Genomic DNA, 21,737 nt, shown 5'->3' with positions numbered 1-21,737 from the left:
TTTGAGTTATTTAAAAAAATCTTTTGATGCAGAACTCAAAATATTGCTAAGAATGCTATCAAGTTATCGATAGTGAATGCAGCCTATCACAAGTACGTCTGCCTGGCAAATAGCAGAAGTAAAAGTTCAAACCTTTGATTTATATTGTTGATTAAAAAACACTTTCTCAAGAGCTAGAAGCATCTATATGATATCATAGGTATGGTAAAATCATTGGACCGCCTTTAGCTTTGATTACGGCACACATTTGCTGTGGCATTGTTTCGGTAAGCTTCTGCAATGACACAAGATTTATTTCAATCCAGTGCATTAATTTTTCACCTAGAACTTGCACTGATGGTAGAGACTGACCGCTGCGCAAAGCCTTCTCCAGCACATCCCAAAGACTCTCAATGGGGTTAAGGTCTGGACTCTGTGGTGGCTAATCCATGTGTGAAAATGATGTTTCCTGGCATTGTCATCTTGGAACATGTCCATGCCATCAGGGAAGAAAAAACCTATTGATGGAATAACCTTGTCATTCACTATAGTCAGACCTCCTTCTTGGAGCACATACTGTTGCTGAACCTAGACCTGACCAACCCCAGATCATAGCACGTTCCCCACAGGCTTGTACAGTAGGCACTAGGCACGATGGGTACATCACTTCATCTGCCTCGCTTCGAATCCTGATGCGCCCATCACTCTGAAACAAGGTAAATCTAGACTCATCAGACCACATGACCTTCTTCCATTGCTCCAGAGTCCAATCGTTATGCTCCCTAGTCAATTGAAGCCTTTTTTCCTGGTTTGCCAAACTGATTAGTGGTTTTCCCTTGAGTTCCCTTCGCTTTGTGCATGTTTACTATTAAACCTAGCTCTGAGTTCTACTTTTTTTTTTCTGATGATGGGTATCCTTCCACTTTTTAATAATGCACTAGACAGTTCTTAACCCAGTTTTAGTAGTTTCTGCAATCTCCTTAGATGTTTTCTCAGCTTGATGGGTGCCAATGATTTAACCCTTCTCAAACACACTAACATCTTTTTCACGATCATGAGATGTGTCTTTCGACGCGGTTGTTTATGAAATGAGAAAGAACTCATTGCACCAGTTGGGGTTAAATAAGTTGTTGCCAGCTGAAAGATAATCCCCCATGCAGTAATTGTCCAATATGAGGCTTGTACCTATTTGCTTAGTTAAATCCAAGCCAGGTAGTGTAGTTAGGTGACCCCGAATCCTGCAAAAGCTCCTGTGAAAAGCTGCAATAGGCCTAAACGGCTGAGGCTTCCCATGATGTACTGAGCATTTCTTCTTCACTCACCACTTTTAAATCTCTTTGTTTATACACCACTCTGTATTTAATTATTTTTTATTATTAATCCCTGGCAGAAAACACCTTAAAGAGATTGTTGTGATTGGCTGCTATATAGATACAATTGAATTGAACCACCCTTAAAAATGTAATTTATCTATCTGAGTTGTGCAGTTGGGTCTGTTTTCTGTGCTGTGACAACACAAAATACTTGGATATCCAGATACGAGTGCTCAGATTCACATGTGTGTGTGGCAGAGAGAGAATATGTGAGCGGTGCTTCTGTTACCTGTGTCTATATGGTGCAGGTTGTTACTGCTGAGGTTGAGAAGTTTGAGGTCTTTGGACAGCACAAAATGTTTTGGCTTGAGATGTTTTATTTTATTGTTGGACAGATCCATCCTCACTATGTCAGATGGCAGGTCAGGTGGGATGCTAATCAAATCTGCAGACAGAAAAAGTTCAGAAACATTAGGCCTTCAACTTTCATGATACCTGAAAGACAAAAGTTTTTACTATCATCAGTGCACACAAAAAAAAGATATGTGAACAGAGGGTGTGAACATTTCCGGCTCTTCAACTCAGACAGAAATGTGTCTGCATCTTTATGGCTTCAAGATGGTTTGCAGGTTGTGTGCAACTTTTTACATTTTCAAGATGTAGTCAAAGGGGACATCATGTATGACAACATTTCACTTATTTGCCAGAGGGATCTCTTTTCTGCTTACACTGGAAGCATCACTCACACACACTCATACTTGTCTTTGAAGTCAGTAATGCACTAAACAGTCAAAGCGTCCTACGTATCGCAATCTCTATAACAGAGCCTCTCTGGAGTTTTGAATTAAAGTCCCACACCGGAGGTAGATTTTATAAATGTTCCTCCTGCCGTGATGGGGGAGGTGAAATAAAGATTTGACGCTGTCACTACAAAACCACTGAAAATAAAAGGCTGAAACCTGTATGTTCGGCACTAACAATGAATAGATTCAGGTTTCTCTGATCACAGTTTACCTTTTGGAGGTTTTGGATCAAAGCCTTCACAGATTAGACTTTGTGGCTTTGTGGTTTTTTGAGTCATTAGATTTGTTGAACCTGTCATGGTGGGCAACATCATGAATATCTTTTAAATTGGAAGTCCCATCTGCCGTGCCAATCACATTGTAGCGCTGTTTAAAACAGACTAGGTGGTCCATGCAACCTGTATCATCAAAAGGATCATAGCTGATTGTTTGTGAAGCAAAATAGACTGGAGGAAACATAAGTGTGCATAGGCAGCAAGCGCGGCCTAAGACATAATTAAACAATGCTTTGCTTTGGTATTGAATGCCAACTTTTTGTAGATTTGTAAGTAAAATCATGAATGAAATGTGTGTGGCAAAGCATACAAAGATGTTTCCTGAATGTATTTATTTACACAGGCTGCATCAGAAGTATGCTTATGGACACATTTATAGCGCAGATGTTGTACTCTTTACTGCCACAGATGTTATAGCTGGTTTTATTATGCAGGCATGGTGCCATTAATCATCACAGACTCCAAGAAAACACACACACATGCAGCACACACACAGATGTAGCCAACAGACTCAGGAAGTGTAATGATTATTGTTTTGTGATGTGATGCAGGGAAGCAAAAATTGTCTTCAGAGAGCATTCCAGCACATGTTATCAGTCCAATGTGGCGAGAAATTTTCTTCTGGAAAACCTAAAGGGAATCCCAGCCTGCCAATAGGTGTAAATGTGTCTGAAATGTTGTCAAAGCAGCTTTTTAGGAAAGGGAAATGCGGTCATTCCAACATTAGACTTAAACTTCCTGATTCCCTTGTGAGAAATCGGACTTCAGTTTTCCGAGCCAAACGCAAATCCTCCATTGCAAAGACAGATACATCTGTGGTCTTCGGTGTTTTACCATAAATAAAGACCTACGCCTACACTGTGTATTCAGCTGTGACAGTAGTGTCTGTGACCAGAAGTCCATGTTTCCCTCTGGGTAGTAAAAGTTCAACAAAAAGCTGAGCTACCGTGTTTTATCAGGAAGCTTTTATCAGGAGTCACTTTTTTCATGGCACAGATATGGCAGATAAAGTGTTAAGCACTTTCCTGCTTTAACATCTGTTAACATGTATCTACTGATGAGACAGATGAATGAAGGAAGATACGGACGAAGGACCTGGGTCAGGAAGTGTGAAAGTCATTTATCACTGCACTGGGCTCTCGCTGAATCTGCTGAAGTCATTAGTTCGGTGAACAGCTGTACCTCTTGGACTTTTCTTTTTTTAAAAAGGACTTCATGCTTTATAGCTGCATGAGAAAACGTTTCCTTTTTGGAAACCCAATCTATTTAAAAAATCCATTATAAATATATATATTTTTTTTAAATTCTCACAGATGTCATAATCTATTATTTGTAGTCTAAGTTGAATCACCTGGTTCACTTCAACAGGCCAACTTTAAATAACTTTTTAGCACTAATATACGTGGCCACTCACCAATGCAGTGCATAGAGGTTCCTGTATTAGTACAACTAATACTAGTTAAACACAGGAACACAGGGAGTAAATGCAGTATTTACACAGTCTCAATACAAAGAACGAAGCTATTTACATTATTTAGTAGGAGTGCAGAGCATCAATCTGGAAATTTATCTGTGTAACCCACTCTACTATTTATGTGCTAGCACTAAGGATGATTTAAATAGATATGTGGAGTGAAGTACCGGACCGTAGCCAGAGTCTTTTCTTTCTTGGCTTCAGATTCCATAAAATATCATGAAGCGCTTCAGTCATTCCTGCAAAGCAAATATTCAATTTGTGCAAAAACACTGAACTCACTCAGAGCACGTGTTGCAAAACCTTTTTATACTGTTTAGACAGCAGAAAGTGAAGCCATTAATTTTTTACAGTGCTGATGTGATTACAGGGGGTCCACTGTGCATAGTGAATAGTAAGCAGCCATTTATGGCTTTTTTGGAAGCACGCCCCACTTTTGACGGGGGAAAAGGTTACTTCACATGTTTATGTTAGGCAGTATTATGTGTTGCATAGTAGCACTAGGATGCAATAAAGTAGTTTATATATTAGGATGGGCCTTTCTCGGTTCCACATGTCATGTGAGGTCAAATGCACCTTACTTGTTAAATTGTAAATGTAAATGCTTTCATGGCAGAGAAAGAAACACAGATATGCAGTGCAATGAATCTTAGTCTATTCAGAACCCTTAGCAACAGAGTTGAGATTATTATTAAGTGGAAAACCTATTAGTAACTCTGTTTACTTTATATTTATGACGGTGACCATGCTCCTCCCATGCTACATTGATTGCTTCTGTGACCGTTTCACCCCAGTGTGAAAAAGTAAAAAAGTTTCCCAAAAGGTAAACAGTTAACATTGCAGTCAGGACCCTTGAAACCACAGCAACTTCTCCTCAACCTAAAATATGGTCTCTTTTTTTTCTGCTAACGATCTGCCCGCTGTCTGTGATCCACGAGATCCATAGAGAGCTATAACAGTGCTATGAGTGTGGGTGTATGTGCAGCCAAGTCACCATATACAAATGACTCATTTTTGTGCTGCCTACTCAGATGTCAAATGTCCCAAGTTTTTACACAGCACTTGTTACCACTGAAATCTATGATTTACCGGCTGTAACAGCAGCTTTGAAAACAATGTCTAGGAACATAAAACTGGGTTTCTGAGCATCATCATGAGATTTATAATGTTGGGCGGGGGGACTGTTAAAAGATGGAAGATTTTTGCTCTCATTTAACACGTCTGGCTTATGTATAACATCTTACAATATCAGAAGTGATGGGGCTTCCTAGAATATTTTATATACTCTAGTGTAGTTAAGGTTTCTGTTATGCGTAGACACAACACTGGTTCAACCATCAAGTTGGGTGCTTTTTTTATGAGTTTTCAGAATGTTTGTCAGGCTACTCAGCCTGACAGACATTCTGAAAATGGTCATGTACCAAGACTGGACTAAAAATGAGCGAAAAAGCAGCCAATGTCCAAAGGAAAACCTTAAAAGCCTGTGAAAAACACAGAAGAGCTATTGCTCAAGAGTACTTTAACAACTAAAAGATAGTGTGGGTCCTTGGAAGCAAACTATAAAGAACTCAAACTGTTCTTATAACAGTGGCCAAGGACTTTACTAAGACACTGTAGATAAATGGGCATTAACATCACATCATGGCCCTAAAACCAATATAATCACAGTGCTCTGTATAATCTGAGGGGGGTGTCTACTTATCCCTCCTTCTCCTGCTGGGTGAAGATGTTTGGCCTTAGGTCTTCAGTACTCTTGGGGGCTGCGGGTGGCCCGGTTTTCCCCGATCCATCTCTGTCTGCTTCTGGCTCCCGGGCTTCGTTTTTGTGGCTTCTAACCATCATTTTCAAGTACATTCGTGACAAAGACCCATACACATACACACACACTCACACTCGACACTCTCTTTCTCTTTCTCTCTCACACTCACACTCACACACACACACACCTACACACATACACACTCACACTCTCTCTCTCTTTCTCTCTCTCACACTCACTCACACACACTCACACACACACAGGTATATTGTTGATTTATGCACCTGTGCATTTTCAAAAGTTTGTGTTCCAGGTGTTGTATGTTTATTTTTCTTACAGATGTGGCAGTTGGAGATACATTGTGCTATTTGTACTCTATCCTTTTATTACAGTATGCCTTCCCCATCATCTTCACCTATAACATCTCAAAGTTTCTGGCTTCAATTCTCAACACGTTGGTAGGCAGCTCTAAACACCACATCCAAAAGACATTAGATTTTGTTGACAAAGGGATGTTATTACATCTTTCATTACTGAAGCAGTGGACGCAGCTCGTAAGAAATTACAGAATGACCTCAACTTCAACAACAGGAGCACTCTCAGCACTGACCAAGTGTGTTTGCTTTTGGAACTGTCTTCTTTCCACATTTTTTACAAAAACTGGTCAGCCCAAAACATGGGCAAACAACAGTTTCCCAGTTTCACCCACTGTGGCCAACTTGTTCATGGAAGAAGTGGAAAAGAGGGCTCTGCTGTCCTACCCTGGAACACCACCAAATCATTGGTTCAGGTATGTGGATGACACCTGGGTGAAAATCAAATCTGACGATATACCACGGTTCACTGGTCACATTAACTCAGTGGACCAACACATCAAGTTAACCAAAATATCAAGTTAGCCTTCTTAGACTGTGAGATTCAAAAGTTGATGTGTAACATAAACCAATGCATACAGATCAGTATTTAAGATTTGTTAGTATTTAAGCCACAGAGACACTGTGTCCCTGTGGCTTTCAAACACCAAAATACTCTGTGCCAAAAATTGGTCCACCCCAAGGATCTGGTCCCCCACAGAGTAACGGGGAAAACCCCACAACCTCTGGTGAAGTGCATGGCAAAACACAAAAGAGCTAACTCATCAGACCAAGACTCCGCACTCTATTCACACCTACAGGTTAGTTGAAGAAATCAAGGAGGCCGTTTACTGAAAAAGGGAAAGACCATCTCTGAATTGAAGGAATCACAGCATCTTACAATGTTATGATTGCAGCAATTCCACAACCCTGTGTGAATGGCCATTGATCAGTGGTCTCTGATCAGTGGTTGTTGTTGGTCATGACAATTTCCATATTAATAGTCAAGAAACTGACCTCAGTAGTGCTAGTTTCATGCATCAAGACACTACAACAGTAGTTCATTTGGGCTGAATTACAGCAAAGAAAACTCTAAGCACTTAGATTGTCAAATAGACAAACGATTAGGGGGAAATCATGTAAGTGTAATGCTTAGATTAGATTTCACACGGCTAATACAACTATTAAATGAAAACACAAGTGCTGGAAAAGAACAAAATGAGAAGTAAATATGCAGCATGGGCATCCTTTCAAATCAAAAGCACAAAACCAGGAATTAACTGTCATGCACAACAGCTGCACCATATTAAGGAATATTCACACAACACATACAGCTTTTATGGTGCAGTGTGGTTTAGAAAGAGGCAGGATGGGGAGAACCATTACTGGGCATAAAAAAGGAAAGTTGTGGAGAGATGGATGGGATGTTCACCCTGTGAGCAAAACAGAGAAACCTTATGATGCTTCAGATAAAGAACATATTCAAATGTCTTACTGTAGAAAAAAAATAATTAGGAAAATATGCAAAAGCTTCTTCAAGTCCTTACAACACAGAAGCTGCATTGTGTGGTTTTGGCTTGTCGATTCTCTATGAAAGACTGCTTTCTCAGGAGGATACAAGCTCGCCATTGATAGATGTATTCAAATCCTCATGTGGGACTTGGTCAGAATAATGGACGCAGAAAGTGTCAGAGTTTCAGTGTGTGTTAAACAGTGTGTTAAATTAAATGGATGGTGAGAGGACAACAAAAAGAAGATAGAAGAGGAACTGGAGAGGCCACATGAAAGTAACCACAAGGGATCTGCACAAATTCAGAAATTGCCATCTGTCTTTTTGAAGGCAACACTGGGGTCACTATGACAACAGTCTCATAGTGACAGCTTAATGCAAAGATAGAACCAGATGTGAAAACCTGGGTGAGAACTTGGACTATATTTGCAAAGTTTAGAGCGCACGTGTAGTGCTGTGATAAAGTAATTGCCCCTAAACCTAAAAACTGGTAAGCACAAGTCCTTGTCAATCAAGTGTTTGCAATGACTGGCAGTGAGTCTTTCACATCGCTGTGGAGGAATTCTGTTGAAGGTCATGCAACAGCATCTCAAATGCCTTTAAGTTTGCACTTTGACTCGGCCAATCCAAAATGTTCATTTTGTTTTGGGGTCAGAAAAGGTGGCTCAGAAAAACAAAGAAACCTTTAGCATGACCCACATGTTAAACGCTGCAAAGCCTCAAAAACCCTCCAATGTGGCTGAATTAAAACAATTCTGCAAAAACGAGTGGGCCAAAATTCCTCTACAGCGATGTCAAAGACTCATTGGCTTCATTGCAATTTTTTTTTTCTTTTATTCAGGTGGTCTGTCTAATATTAATATTTATTTGATGATGTGAAAAATCCTATAAAATTCACACAAAAAGAAAAAAGAAAAGAAACGAAGAAGAAGTCAGGAAGGGGCAAATACTTTTTCATAGTACTGCAAAAGTTTAACTCATCAAATGTCACATTACATGATGGGTAATAACAAGAACAAGCCTAAAATACTGGCTGATCAGATAAAGACATCTGCCTTCACACAAAAACCTGTACATGTATGATATATATGAAACCTTACTTTTTAATCCTAACTTTTCCACTACTGAGCAAGAGTTTGAAAAAGGAGAAGAGAGCGTACGCCTTTCCGCCCAGCCAGGCTCAGACAGCCAGTGTAGAAATTGCTAATAAAACAAACACGTCTCTGCTTGCCGCCTGATTATAATCCAAACATAATTCAACAAAAAAAACTCTTGCGCCTAATTTCAATGAACAAATAAGCAGGACTGTGTCCCGAAGAGCGCTGAGCAAAGCTAATAAATGTGCCTTTTCATATGAAGTACTCCTCTCACAGCAGTTTATCTGTTTGCAACAAAGAAGCGGCCAAGTTTAGCAAAGCACCTGAAATTGGACAAATACTGTCTGATTCAGAAACAATGAAATTGTTCTTTGTCAGAGTTTATTTCATTCCTACATTTAGTTTAATTAAAGCTGATCATTTTTCTGTTATTGCACTAATAATAAACATCTGTGTTTTTCTATAATGTCTTTTTAACTTTGACTAAAAGTTATATCAATATACTAAAGCTAGGATGATACACGAGGTCAAACTCACATTCCAGAACAACATTCCTTCAATTAGAGAAAATTAATTAAATCGGATTGACAGGTTAGTGAAAACAACTGTTAAATGCCATAATTTTCTATGTACTGCACCCTGGCTTTTCTTTCAGTGAAGTCCTCGAGATACTTTGTCAGTGATAAGAAAATAATCACATCCTACTCCCCACACGGCTTCTTCTTTGTGTTGCGTTTATGGCGTAAATGTAAAGTTGGGCTACTCAGCATCTAGTTAGTCTTATAAAGTACTTTGTAGTTAATTTGAAATGCAACTTTTCTAACAGGCAAACAAACATGTAGTATAAAGATTACTATGTTTCACCAGCTCAGTTTAGTACATGGTAATATTTTCTTATTTTCACCACATTTCCAAGAATAAAGCTTGGATGTAAGATGATTTTTGTGTGGTCTTACTAACCACAACTTCCCCATCCAGTACATAATGCTCACCGTCCAAAACAAATACACACCCCCCCCCCTCCCCCATTTCACAGTTAATAAAAAAACATTTGAACATAACAAACTCTGTAAATGAGTTTTTTAATAAGGTGCTTTTAGTCCAAGTTTTTCTGCACAAACCTTCACACCAGTCCTTCTAAAACATCTGGACAAACCAGCATCCTCATAGCAATGCTGCTAATAGGTAACCTCTGCTGCCCCAACCAAGACCTGCATACGTCAACTTATATTATAATGGCATCCAAGTTGTGTCTTCTTGCCTCAGATTTCAAGGCAAGAAGACACAGATTTAAAGAATAGGTCACAATGTATAGATAAAGATATAGAGAGACAGAACTTGACAATCTCTCACCTTTGTTGCTGCAGTCCAGCAGCGGTTTGGGAAACATGTACGTGAGGCACATGGAGGTGGCATCTGGCTTCCTTATTTTTGGCGGAGGCTTTGGCCGTTCTACAACTCCAGGTTCTGGCCCCTTGTCTTCCTCACACAGCAGGTCTACAGTCAACTTTTTTAGTTTCTGACCCTTCAGTGAAAGAGGCTCTGCACATATGGCGTAATTGCCCAAGTTGCGGTTGCCTGGCAGCTGCAGTTTTCTAATCAAGCTTTCCAAGGGACACAGGCAGCTCCACGGGTTGTCATAGAGACGGAGATAAGTAAGGCGGGGTAGGGGGAGCAGGACCTCCTCGGAGGCTGTTGTCATTTGGTTGTGCTGGAGGAGCAGGGTTTTGAGCTGGGAGAGGCCACTGAACGCATCATCCTCCACCCTGGAGATGCGGTTCTGCTGGAGATCCAAGCTCTTCAGCTGGGTGAACTGAGCAAACATGTTGTCCCTCAAAACCTGAAAGGAGAGATGTACTTGAGTTGTTTTATTTGCATTTCTGGACAATATGGTAGCATTTACCATCAGCTTACTTGTGCATTATTCTTATCTTTACTGTACTAAAAAACTTCAATCGTCTGCAGTTTGCAGCTTGTAGGAATTTAGCCTCCTACGGCCATTTGACCCCATGTTATACCACAGATTCTATATAAAAAATGGCCATAACTACTGTGGCATTACCCACTGATGTATAGGCAACTGTTTCAGAGCCTGAAGTTTAAAATTCCCATATTGCTGGAGCCAGATGTCAGACATTTGGAAAATACAGTGGTGCACTATGTTAAGATTACCATTTCTGAACAGCAACAGTAAACCCAAAGTGCTGCAAGTGGTGAAAGACACAGCATGGATCAGTTTTCTCTATCTGTAATTCCAAGTATCTAACTTTTCAAATTACATATTTTTAGTGTAAAAAATACATGTTAAAGATGTTTTAAATGATAAAATATATCCTATTTAAATCCAAAACAAAGTGCCGAAGACTTCCCGCATAAGTTATACCTGTTTTCATTGCTTTCATCAGTGTCTATTGCTCAGTCATTTCCACTTATTAACCTGCAGGCTAACATTTTGTTTCAGTTCTCTCAGCACCTGCGACATAAACATCCTGTACTTGCTCAGACATGCAAAAAGCTGCACACATAAGGAAGAAAAGTCTGTCTTTGATCTTGCTCCCAAATAACTGGTGCACAGATGCTCATGGCATCAACAAGCCATCTGAAGCATAGAGAGTAATAGATTATGGATACTTAACTCAGGCTTAATTGCTGCAAAGAACCCAATTTCTTGCAAAAAAAAAAGATCTCCAGTCCGCTGTAATTAACATCAGTTGTTATTTTTGCACCAGGTGAACAGAAATCTGCCTGTAAATACCTGAATCCTATTTCTCGCCAGCAGTAGGTGGTGGATATCTTTGGGCCAGTCCTGCATCACAGTGGTCAGCTGCCTATCCTGGCAGTCAAGGTATTTTTCTCCTGACTCCATGTATTCCAAGCACACCTCAGTTTGACGCCTCATGACGCCGGGCCTGCCTCTACCCCGTACATGGCCCCGTGCGCCCCTCTCCACAGCCTTTGACCGAGGGCCTCTCCGGGGTTCCGCTGATCCAAGGAGTAGCAAGAGCAGGAGGGAAACAAGGAGATGCATGACAGGAGAGGAGAGGATGGAGCCTGGCAATCAGGTCAATTTCGGAAGTTGGATGAGGAAGGGATACAGGTCAGTCACTGCTGGTGGCACAAACAGAGGAAGAGAGGGAGAGAAGAAAATGAATTTTCAAAGGTCTTCAGTGGAAACTTCTCACAAAATCCTAAAAGATTTGCAAGAGAGTCCTTAATAAGAACCTGCATCTTGGGCCTTACTGTGTGGAGTTTGGATGTTCTCCTGGTCCATATGCAGGTTTTCCTCAGTACTCTTTATACCAGGAATTTGAGGATTACCTGAACCCATTTGCTGAGTATCACACTTTTTTTTTTAATCTTCATGAGCACTTTGCATTGAATGCTTTTATAGAATAGAAAACATGAAAATGTCAGTGTTTGACATCACATTATTGTGTGCATTTATGTGCAACATAAAGGAGAAGTTGACACAGATAAAGAGTATCTGCTTTATTACAGCATATCTGTCAACATCTGGCAATCTGTCAATATCTGGCAACAACTAAAGCAGTAATGCTGAACATGTTGAAAGAATTAGTGGGAAAGCTGAGTGATTGTGGAGTGGGCAGAAATGGGGTGTGGGGGTGGAAAAGGGGTTTTTGAGAAAAAACGAAAAGACATTTCTCGAGGTTGATGTGTGTTCATAACAGTTTTCTTTTATTTTTTCTTTCAGTTTTCTTTGTTTTCTGCCTCCAGCCAAACAAAGCTGAATGTTCAAGATCTTCTAAACACAGTTTTTCTCCTTATAATATAGGAATTGTTTGTGTTATAAAGTAGAGGGTCGGGGTGTGTGTGTATTGCATTTGAAATCATGTAGTTTCATGTGTTTAGAGCTATTTTCCTTTATCTAAAAACACCAAGAGTGCTCGATACAGTAACAAGTGTGTTATGTGTATAAATATCTGCCACATGTACGTGTTAGTTGGACAGTTTGACAATACAATATATGTTTCATTATCTGTCAGGTTCCCAGACAACTAGTGAAGATCATCCAGAACCACAGAAACCTGGCCTGGATGTAGTACTGCACATAAAAAGCCATGTAAAGCCACAAGTTTGCGGTTTGTTCACACACCATTTACTATATAGGTCAAACCACCAAAATGTGGCGTGTTAATTAGTGAACTTAAAAGGTAATGTAAGCAGTTTTGTTTTTTTAAATATCAGGGCACATGCAGGCAAGCTGTTTCTACTGGTTTCCAGTCATTTTGCTAAGCAAACAAGGCTGATTGTAGTTTCATATTTACAGCAGCCTACCAAATTTCCCAAATAAACCATTTCTTTTAAAACCACATAGAGCCTGTATGTCTGTTTCTTGGTCTGCTGTTCTTGCCATTTGCACTGTCAAACTCCAACACTGTCATCAGGTGCAAATATGAATATGTCAAGACTGTAAATATTATTATTTATTGCCTAATAATGATGGTAATTGTCTTTTTTTTACTCTACAGTTGGTTGTTCTCACAGCCTGCTGGCTATGTTAATATGCGCATGTGTATGGGTGTGCACATTTCATGCCAAAATATATGAGTCATGAATCCCTTGTGTTATCAGAGCCAAAAAGAAAAAAAGAGGGGGAGGCCGACAGGTCTGCCAACGTGCACCCCGCGCACACATACAGACACACATGTGTGCTGACTAAGGCCAACTGTACCAAACCGCAGCTCTCTTACCGTCTTTCAGACTCATACAGTGGAACAAGCCTGTCAATGCAGATGGTGTCGTTCCATTGTGAAGAACAGACAGGGCATGTAGCTAGCTACAAGCAAAAACAGCTGAGAATGTATCTGGGGAAATACTTTGCACTTCACTGAGAAATCTTCTGTCCATCTACAAATGATCTCTAATCAAATGAAGCAAACATAAACCTTCAGTTTCTTTCACTGAAGCCATTATATGGAGCAATTCCCTTCCAGCGAGCTGTCTCTCCAAACCCAAGAAGAACTTAATGAATTGGTCTTCTAAGTCACTACCTAACATTATCTGCCTAACTGTGCCTGTCTTTCTTCTTTCTATGTATTTATGTGCCAGTGTGCAAGCAAGAGAACATGTTATAGATCCTGTGGTAAATGTTTATGAAGCTGATGAGTGGCATGTTTTAACACAATGAGAGACTTGTGCCACGTATAAAGTCCAGACTAGATTAGACTCAGGTTGAAAGCACAGAGAGACTTGTTGAGGAGATCCAGACACATCCCCTGTGTATCACTATTTAAGTATTTGCCAACGTAAGTGCTTTCAGTTTAAGCCATTTAAACTGGCATAATAATAATAATAATTGTATTATATTATATAAATGACCTCTGCTTACAACCAAGCTATGCAGAAGGGCATCACTGAACCCAGAAGCAAACATCCTACAGCAGCAGAAGATCACACTGGGTGCCGTTCATGTCCACTAAGAACAGAAAACTGAGGCTACAGTTCACACTCACTCGCTCAAAATTAGACAACAGATGATTGGAAAAATGTTGGCTTGTCTCATGAGTATCAATTTCTGCTGTGACATTGTTGGCTGAGTTAAAATTTGGCATAAAAAACATGAAAGCATGGATCCACCTTGCCGTGAATCAATAGTTCAGGCTGCTGGTGGGGTAATGGTGTGGAAGATATTTTCTTGGTGAAAATATTTGAGCCCCATAAAATACTGAGAATGATTCAAACACCACAGCCTAAGTATTGTTGCTGAACATGTCTAGCCCTTTATGTCCACAGTGTACTGATCTTGTGATGGATACTTTGACCAGGATAACAAGCCATGTCACAATAGAGCACCTTTGGGCTGTGGTGGAATGGAAGATTTGCATAACAGATGTGAAGTTGACAAATCTGCAGGAATTGCAGATGCTATCATGTCAATATGGACCAAAATCTATAAAGAATATTTCCAGAAGCTTTTGAATCTATGCCATGAAGAAAAGGGGGTCAAACCCACTTGTGATGTATACCTACCCATTTATATATGTAACTGTGGTGCTGGTCTATCTCTCTTTTTATCTAGTTTATCTGGTTATCAAGCTTCTAGACAACTATTGGCATAGTCACTCTACATTATCCAGCACACATTCCAGCTGTGACCATAATAAACCCACTCAGGCTAAACCCGTCCCTTTGGTTAGCCCCATGGCCACAGCAGACTAGTTTAGTCCTTCCACTCTGGTATTATTTCCCACTCCAGCTACCACTGGTCAGTGTATGCCAACCCAAAGTGGTCAAAGAAAAAGAAAAAAAAAAACTATCTCCCTCCATCTTAGAACATCTACAGAAGGCCCATTTATCCTCAGGGGCGTCTCTAAATATCACACAGACTGTTTTCCTGCCACTATAACATCTGTCCTGAACAAGAATAGAGTTTGGTCTAGACGTAAAATGTGGTAGCAACGTGTCCCTGCGTTTTGACTACGTGAAAATAAACCTCTGCAAAGAATTCGAGTCCTCTCTTTTGCCTCAGAGACCTTAATCATAGTTCATTTTTTTGTTCATAATTTTTGTGTGGATAGTGTCATGTCTGTGCCCAGTCTGGAACACAGTTGTATCCACAAGTTCAGCAAAAGTCCTGCCTGCTAGCAAGAGTGACATTTAATTGTCTCCGGGTTACTTTACAACGATAAAGATACAGCATGTTCTTTGAGGTTTTTTTTTTTCTTTTTTCTTGTTGCTAATTACTTTTTTGCATTTCTGGCTCAGTTGTGAGGAATTTATTTTTCAAAGAAACCAATAACTTTTTAATAAGACAATTGATGCATGCAGTCTTTAGATGAGCAAAAGAGCTTTAAGTTGTCGACACAAATGAAAACAAACCGCTGAATAAATACCCAAGTCTGAGGAATATGTTTTGGGGACAGTTTGCAGGGAGTGTTGATCTAACTGAATATATTGTCTCCCTGCTGAACCAGCTTTAATGTGCCGTATCCAAAGTCCTATTATTTTTTACCTTATGTCATTTTATGAGCAGCGCTCGGTGTAACACATAAAAAATTAACAGATTATAACATTCATATTACATTCATACATCTGTAATGCCGTGAACGCACAACCATTCCTACCTTCAGTATTGGAATTAGAGTTACTAATCAAACAGTGAGATTACTTTTGTTGTAGTCTCAGTTTTTAAGCATTCTCTGATTATATACAAAAAGCATATGATCAAAATCAAATTGGATTTTAATTTGCATTGCAACAATTGCCCAATTTTAGTTCACGCATGAGATGTTGTCAGAGGGTGTGGACATTTGCACATATGAATCATAAAATATTTCACATAACAACAACAAAGTGACAGTGAAGTGCAAACTGGACCCTGCCCAGAGACAGCTCTGGTCTGTTGAGAACACAGCATCAAATGCCTTCAAGCACCTACCAAAGTAACGTGTTATAATAAAGCAATAAGTGAAAGATCTCCAGACCCAAGCTGAGTGTATACTGACCCCAACTAAGCACCAATTAAAAGTAGCTTGATTTTTTGGACAGGGATTAAGGCCGAAAATGTCATCCATTTCTACAGTAATCTCTCTTACATTTTTCTGTGAAGTGCTCTCCAGGATGGTTTTTACCAATTATGCTACACTGACCAATCACTTTGTCAGGTACACATGTTGTGTGGCTTTTTAACACAAATTACTAACCAGCCAATCACACAGGAGGAATTGAATGCATTTAGGCATTTAGACATGGTCTAGCTGGCCTGCCGACATTCAAACCATGGATGAGAATGGGGAAAAAAGGAGATTTAAGTGGCTTTGAACGTGGCATGCTTGTTAGCGCCAGACAGGCTGGTCTGAGCATGTCAGAAAGTGCTGATTTATGAATATTCCCACACAATCTTCTCTAGAGTTTACAGAAAATGGCCCGAAAAACAGGGAAAATATGCAATAAGTGGCAGAAAAAGTGCCTTGTTGATTTCAGAGGAGAACTATCACTCTTATAGGAAGTTAACAGTAACTCAAAAAATGTACTATGTGTTCATTTAATCTCGAACTGGTTTGTTGACCATGACATTGGGTTCACTGTACTCAGATGGTCTGACACAGTTATCAGGTCTCAATCCAATAGAGTACCATTGGGATGCGGTGGAAGATTTGAATAACAGGTATTCAGCTGACAAATCTGCAAAAACTGTGTGTTACTAACATGTCAACATGGACCAAAATCTCTGCAGAATGTTTTCAGCACCTTGTTGAATTAATGCCATGAAGAGTTGAAGTGCGTCCAACGACTAAAGGATACTAGCAAATTGAGTGTCTTGTGAGTTTATCTTTAAATGCAACATCTTCTGTATCCAGACAAAATAAGGTATTAGGGATTTGTGTTCATATGCGAATATTTGTATGATTACTCTCAAGGAATCTCTAGTAGTGTAATAGTAACGTAATAAAAGTTTACAGCATTGCAATAAAAATGGATATTGTGCAAAAAACGAAAAGATACAAGTGATTCATTGACTATATGTACAGTAGTACCCACACTGCACAAAATATACACATAATTTAGGGCTGTCAGTACTGGATAATAAAGCAGATAGCAAAGTATGCATACAACAGACACCCGCAGACATATGCCTGAGCATGCTCTGTCTTTGAGTGTCTGTGTATGTTTCTTGAATTGTCTGTGTGGGCTCAAATGGGCCATTTGGGCTCAGTAGACCAGAGCAGACAGGTTGGCTTCTAAAACCATCGCATACCACCTACATCAGGAAGAGGCACTGACTGCAGTTTGGACAAATACAGATGGTGGCTGCTCGTTTATTCGAAAACCAGATGCAAAAGATGTTTCAGACTAAATAGAAACCGCAGGAAGAAAGTGCAAGTCCCAAAGGCAAAATTTAAGTTACCAAAAAAAGTGACATCAGCAAAAGGGAAATTCCTGCTGGCAAAGAGGAGATATTTTTTGTTTGGTTTTAAGTGTCACTGTTTTTGTTAAGCCAAGAACAAAGAAGAAAGCCTTTTGGTTAAAACCCTGGCTAGCTGGGGGAAAACTGCAACAGCAAAGGGTGCCCGTGTAATAGATCTAGTCAGATTATATCTGTGGGTCAAAGCACAGACCACCGGTGACCTCTCGATGACTGCAGGGATATTACATAATCAGGATAGAGCGCTGTTGCTGGTTTACAAATGATGAAAAGACAAGTCAAAACCACGGCAATGACTTCCAGACTGATGATGAAGCAGGGCGTACCTAAAAAGCAAAAAAATAAATAAAATAAAAAATAAACCCTGAAAATTGTAGTGATTAGTGTAACAGTATATCGCCAGCAAAGCCTTGAGACTGCACAGTGGCTACCTGCACTGGTCGACCACAGAGGATCTTGGTGGTAACAGTGGACAGGTCACTTGGTATGGAAAGAGTTCAGACCGCCAGGGGAAACAGTTCAGAAACACAAGGGCCACTGTGTTAGAGAGAGAAGTGAGAACAAGAAGGGGAGGCTGTAAAAACAAGAATGAGGTTTTCCTGCTTAGCTACTAATACAAAATGTAAAAATTCCATCCAAGTCGCATGCACACGGAAGCCATCAATTGGTAAGTCAGGCAGTTAATAAGAGAAGAAAAAAAGACAGAAAATCGGAGAGCATAGACAAGGAGTGAGCTTATATGTGATAGGTGACTTTTCTTCTTTAATACACTGGAAAGCCTCCCTTGCTTTGACCTTGCTTTGTTTCCTTTGGGTTAACTCTCCTGCATGCCCAAGTGCAACTGTTTAACAGACCTACCGACAAGCTACTCCAAACAGAGAGAGATGAAGACAGGGAAAGAATAAAAGTGCAGACAGTGGGAATGTATAGAAAACAGAAGTGGGAGGGAAGTCTAATAATAATAATCCCTTAATGCTAAAGGAGAGGATGAGACAGTAACAGAGACAGACATGCTGCGCATGTAGAAAGCATTCAAGAGAGAACCCTCACACGTCCCTGAGAGCCTAATTGAAACCATACAAGTTCATTTCTGCAGTGGAGGAAAACTGAGAGTGCTGTGAAAGAAATGTTTGGAGACAGAAAGTGAACGCTTGAGTGTTTCGGAGAGGGTCAGAGGTGCCCCCGCTCACAAAAGCAAACAGCAGAAGGACTTTTCTGACAGAAACGAGCCATTTTGCCTGTCTTTGTGTCTTCCCCCTGCAAGACCCACGAGAAACAGCTTTCTAGAACACTTTGAAATCCAAACACGTGCAAAAGCATGTCCAAAATCAGCAGTTGGTCACCTTTGAGAGTGGCCAGAGTCCAGCTGCATCTGTGCAACTCCTGTACGGGAAAAATGGCCAGCTTTAAGTAAAGATTATGGAGTCATTACCCTACCACCACCACCCATCCTAAAAAACAAAGAGCAGGGGAGGTGCTTTATCTTATTATTATACAATATTTTGCGGTGTTTGATAACATAGTATGTCCTCAACCTTCAGTGTCTACTTTTTTTTTAAAAGGGAGTTCAAAAGCTGACACAAGATGTTTAACAGAGTTCAAACACATGCACAATGCCTTCCCCCACCACCCAGCTTTGGTTTGGTGCCAGACACATCTGAGCAGTAAAGACAAACAGAGTTCTCCCACTCGTGTTCTTACCCCAGCGTGCTCTATTTAAATGTAACTGCAACAAGACTGAGAAGAAGGAAGTTTTACTAAAAGGCACCAATGCACTTTGTAATCAGAGTAAACCTGCAACTTTACCAAGTTTCTCTTCTCTCCTTTTCTCCCTGAAGAATTTCAGGGTGAAACCACACACTGCTCCCACTTCCCAAGCATACGTTTGGAATTTCAGTTAAAAGAGGGCACGTAAATCTGTGTGTGCATATTGCTGCAAGGACATGCGCAAATATAATCAAATATAAGCAACCTGCGAGAAAACAGCACAATCTGTGCAGCAGTGTGTGGATCCTTTAGAATATTCTAACATCAAGCTTTTTGAAAATGTGAATGTTTTTTGCCATTTCCTTGAACTCTCTTGCAGTCCTTCTTCATTTTCAACGAGATAGAGAACCGGCTGCATTCAATGAACATGAAGTAGCACACAACAGGGTTCTAAGGGCGTGGCTATCTATAATTTCTTCCTTACAGTGCAAAGAGGGTCCAAGAAAAGAAATTCACCTCTCTCCCTGGCAGAAGTGGTGCTCGGCTCAATCTGTCGCAGCAGTGTGAGCGGGACCACCAGCCAGTTACATAACATAAGAAGGAAGCATCTGAAACAGGAACTTGGATGTTTCATTCCTGTTTTTTTTTTTTTTTTTTTCTCTCTTTTGCTGCTTTTGCAGAGATTTCGAAATTAATCTCTGGCGACAATGATCCCCATCCGCCCACACGCACATTTTAAAATAAACTTGGCACCTCTTCAGCACTTCCAGCTAAAAATTTCATAGTGGAAAGAATGCTTACTTCAGCAATTCAACAAATCAACAAATACAGAGCAAGAAACAAGAGAGAGCTTTGCTGAAATTATTTTTTAAAAGATTTTCTAATCTCCTCCCTGTTTATGAGTTTTAATTGCATTTTGCATGTTCTACACACTTGTGTGTTGCTCATTTCTGCCCTTTCAAAGCTTCACATTTGTGATGAGTTGTTATTGAGTTAGTGTCTGACACTCAATCCAGAATTTCAATTTTGCTTCTGCATTTGCCAAAACTTGTCTTTGACTCTCTTACTATCAATCCTTTAGTAAGTAATGAAAACTGACAGAGTTTTTTCATTCATTGTTAGTGCACGCCTTTAAACTCCCTGTAATTTCTAAAGAACAAAGGGGTTAAAACAAAGGGGAAGTAATATATGTCTGTTAAAATTAAAAGTCAACACTTTGGTACATTTTATTGCTACATACTCTGCAACTTTGCACCCTTTACTTTATGATTTAACTGGTTCACTGTGGCCTTTTGTTAACACTTGGAGAATCAGATTTTGTTAAAGAAATACACTTTGAACAATCCCAAGGTTGCAAACTTTTATATATAAAGGTCTGATGCACTATTTTTTTTCCTACCTGTGCAGGGTGAGAATCTGACCTGGGCTCATCCACTAGAACCTGCAGATCTCCGGTTGATCCTGTATCCCAGGCTCCTAATCCTGTCATGAGCGCTGCATCCAAGCCAAGAAAATCTGCCTGGCTGCCTGTAAACTTAGAGCCTGGAGTGAGGGACGAATGAGTGGCTGCGCTTGCTCTCTCTCTCTCTCTCTCTCTCTCTCACCTTCCCTCTCTCTCTCTCTCTCTCTCTCCTTTTCTCTCTCATGAACTCCTTGCTTTTCACCCACTCAGCTAGACTGTACTGAAAGTGTGAAGAGAGAGACACAGAGAGAGAGACTGCAAGCAATGTAAAACTGATTCTCGAAGGAGCTACAAGGCTTTGTCTGGTTTAGCAGTATGCACACACACACACAGACATGTGTGGGAGGGCTCCAACCCTGCACTGATTCCGTCTTGAAGCAGTGGACTTACCCCCAAGATGTGCTGCTAACTGGCCTGATAGAGAGTACTCTGAGTAAGAGAGAGCTTGTGAAGTCATGCACTCGCCCACCAATGCAAACACCAGTGTGCCAGCCTGTCTGTCTCTTTCTTTTTTCTGTTGTGCTACTCAAGGAAGAAAGAACCTTCTAGATTTACCTTAAATCTTTACAGGCTTGTTCCAAAATAACTTTGGTCCACTTCCAACATCTGCTTCAGTGGTGAAGCACTGTTTTGTTATTAGTCCTTGGAAGATGTTACATACATCTTGCAAGCAGAGCGTGGGGTTTCACAAAGTTTTGCAAACAGTTTGCCACTCAACACCTGGATTGCATCAATTTAGGATACAACAGCACAAGAGAAGTAACCAGAGCTCATTTGGAGTTTTATACTATGTCCTCACAGTATGGGTTTAAGTATCAGCACCTTAACATTTGTGCTTTGTACTCCCCATAAATCATTGCCATTACATTTGGCTGATGTTCATGAAAGGATTAATCTGTCATATTTGATTGCTTGTTACAAGAACCGTGTCAGAAATTGTCTTTGGAAACTATTTGACAAAGGGCAGGTCCTTTCACAAACAGATGACTGAATGGATCTTCTATTTTTAACCAATCAGCAATGAAACATTGGGTGCAGAGAGCATCAAAGAAGAAAAACAAGCTGCAATCTAAGAATTCAAGAGAATTAACAAGCGGTTTGTGTTGTCAGCTGTGTAT

At 40.2% G+C, this 21,737-nt stretch overlaps 1 protein-coding gene across 5 annotated transcripts in view; it reads right to left on the bottom strand.

Moving 5' to 3' along the window:
- The window catches only part of lrrc17 (leucine rich repeat containing 17), a 28,242-nt gene extending 7,210 nt beyond the window's left edge, over positions 1-21,032 (bottom strand). Inside the window, exons 1-4 of one of the 5 annotated variants that reach the window (XM_086268760.1) lie at positions 20,557-21,032; positions 11,319-11,671; positions 9,917-10,403; positions 1,582-1,737 (exon numbers count right to left, since the gene is read on the bottom strand). In XM_086268760.1, the coding sequence (XP_086124886.1) occupies positions 1,582-1,737; positions 9,917-10,403; positions 11,319-11,591 (916 nt within the window). In that variant the 5' untranslated portion in view covers positions 11,592-11,671; positions 20,557-21,032. Of the gene's footprint in view, positions 1-1,581; positions 1,738-9,916; positions 10,404-11,318; positions 11,672-17,881; positions 18,095-19,641; positions 19,663-20,556 lie in introns of those variants that run through there. The other 4 variants (XM_086268761.1, XM_086268764.1, XM_086268763.1 and 1 more) reach the window with 4 other exon arrangements.
- Positions 21,033-21,737: the final 705 nt, after the last annotated feature.

The sequence above is a fragment of the Aulonocara sp. 'chitande type north' Nkhata Bay genome, linkage group LG17, assembly GCF_057382095.1.
Source record: "Aulonocara sp. 'chitande type north' Nkhata Bay isolate Kocher_YH1m ecotype deep benthic linkage group LG17, A_spYH_male_GT1.1, whole genome shotgun sequence".
In the NCBI taxonomy this organism is placed as follows: Eukaryota; Metazoa; Chordata; class Actinopteri; order Cichliformes; family Cichlidae; genus Aulonocara; species Aulonocara sp. 'chitande type north' Nkhata Bay.
This window is presented reverse-complemented; position numbering and strand designations above follow the sequence as displayed.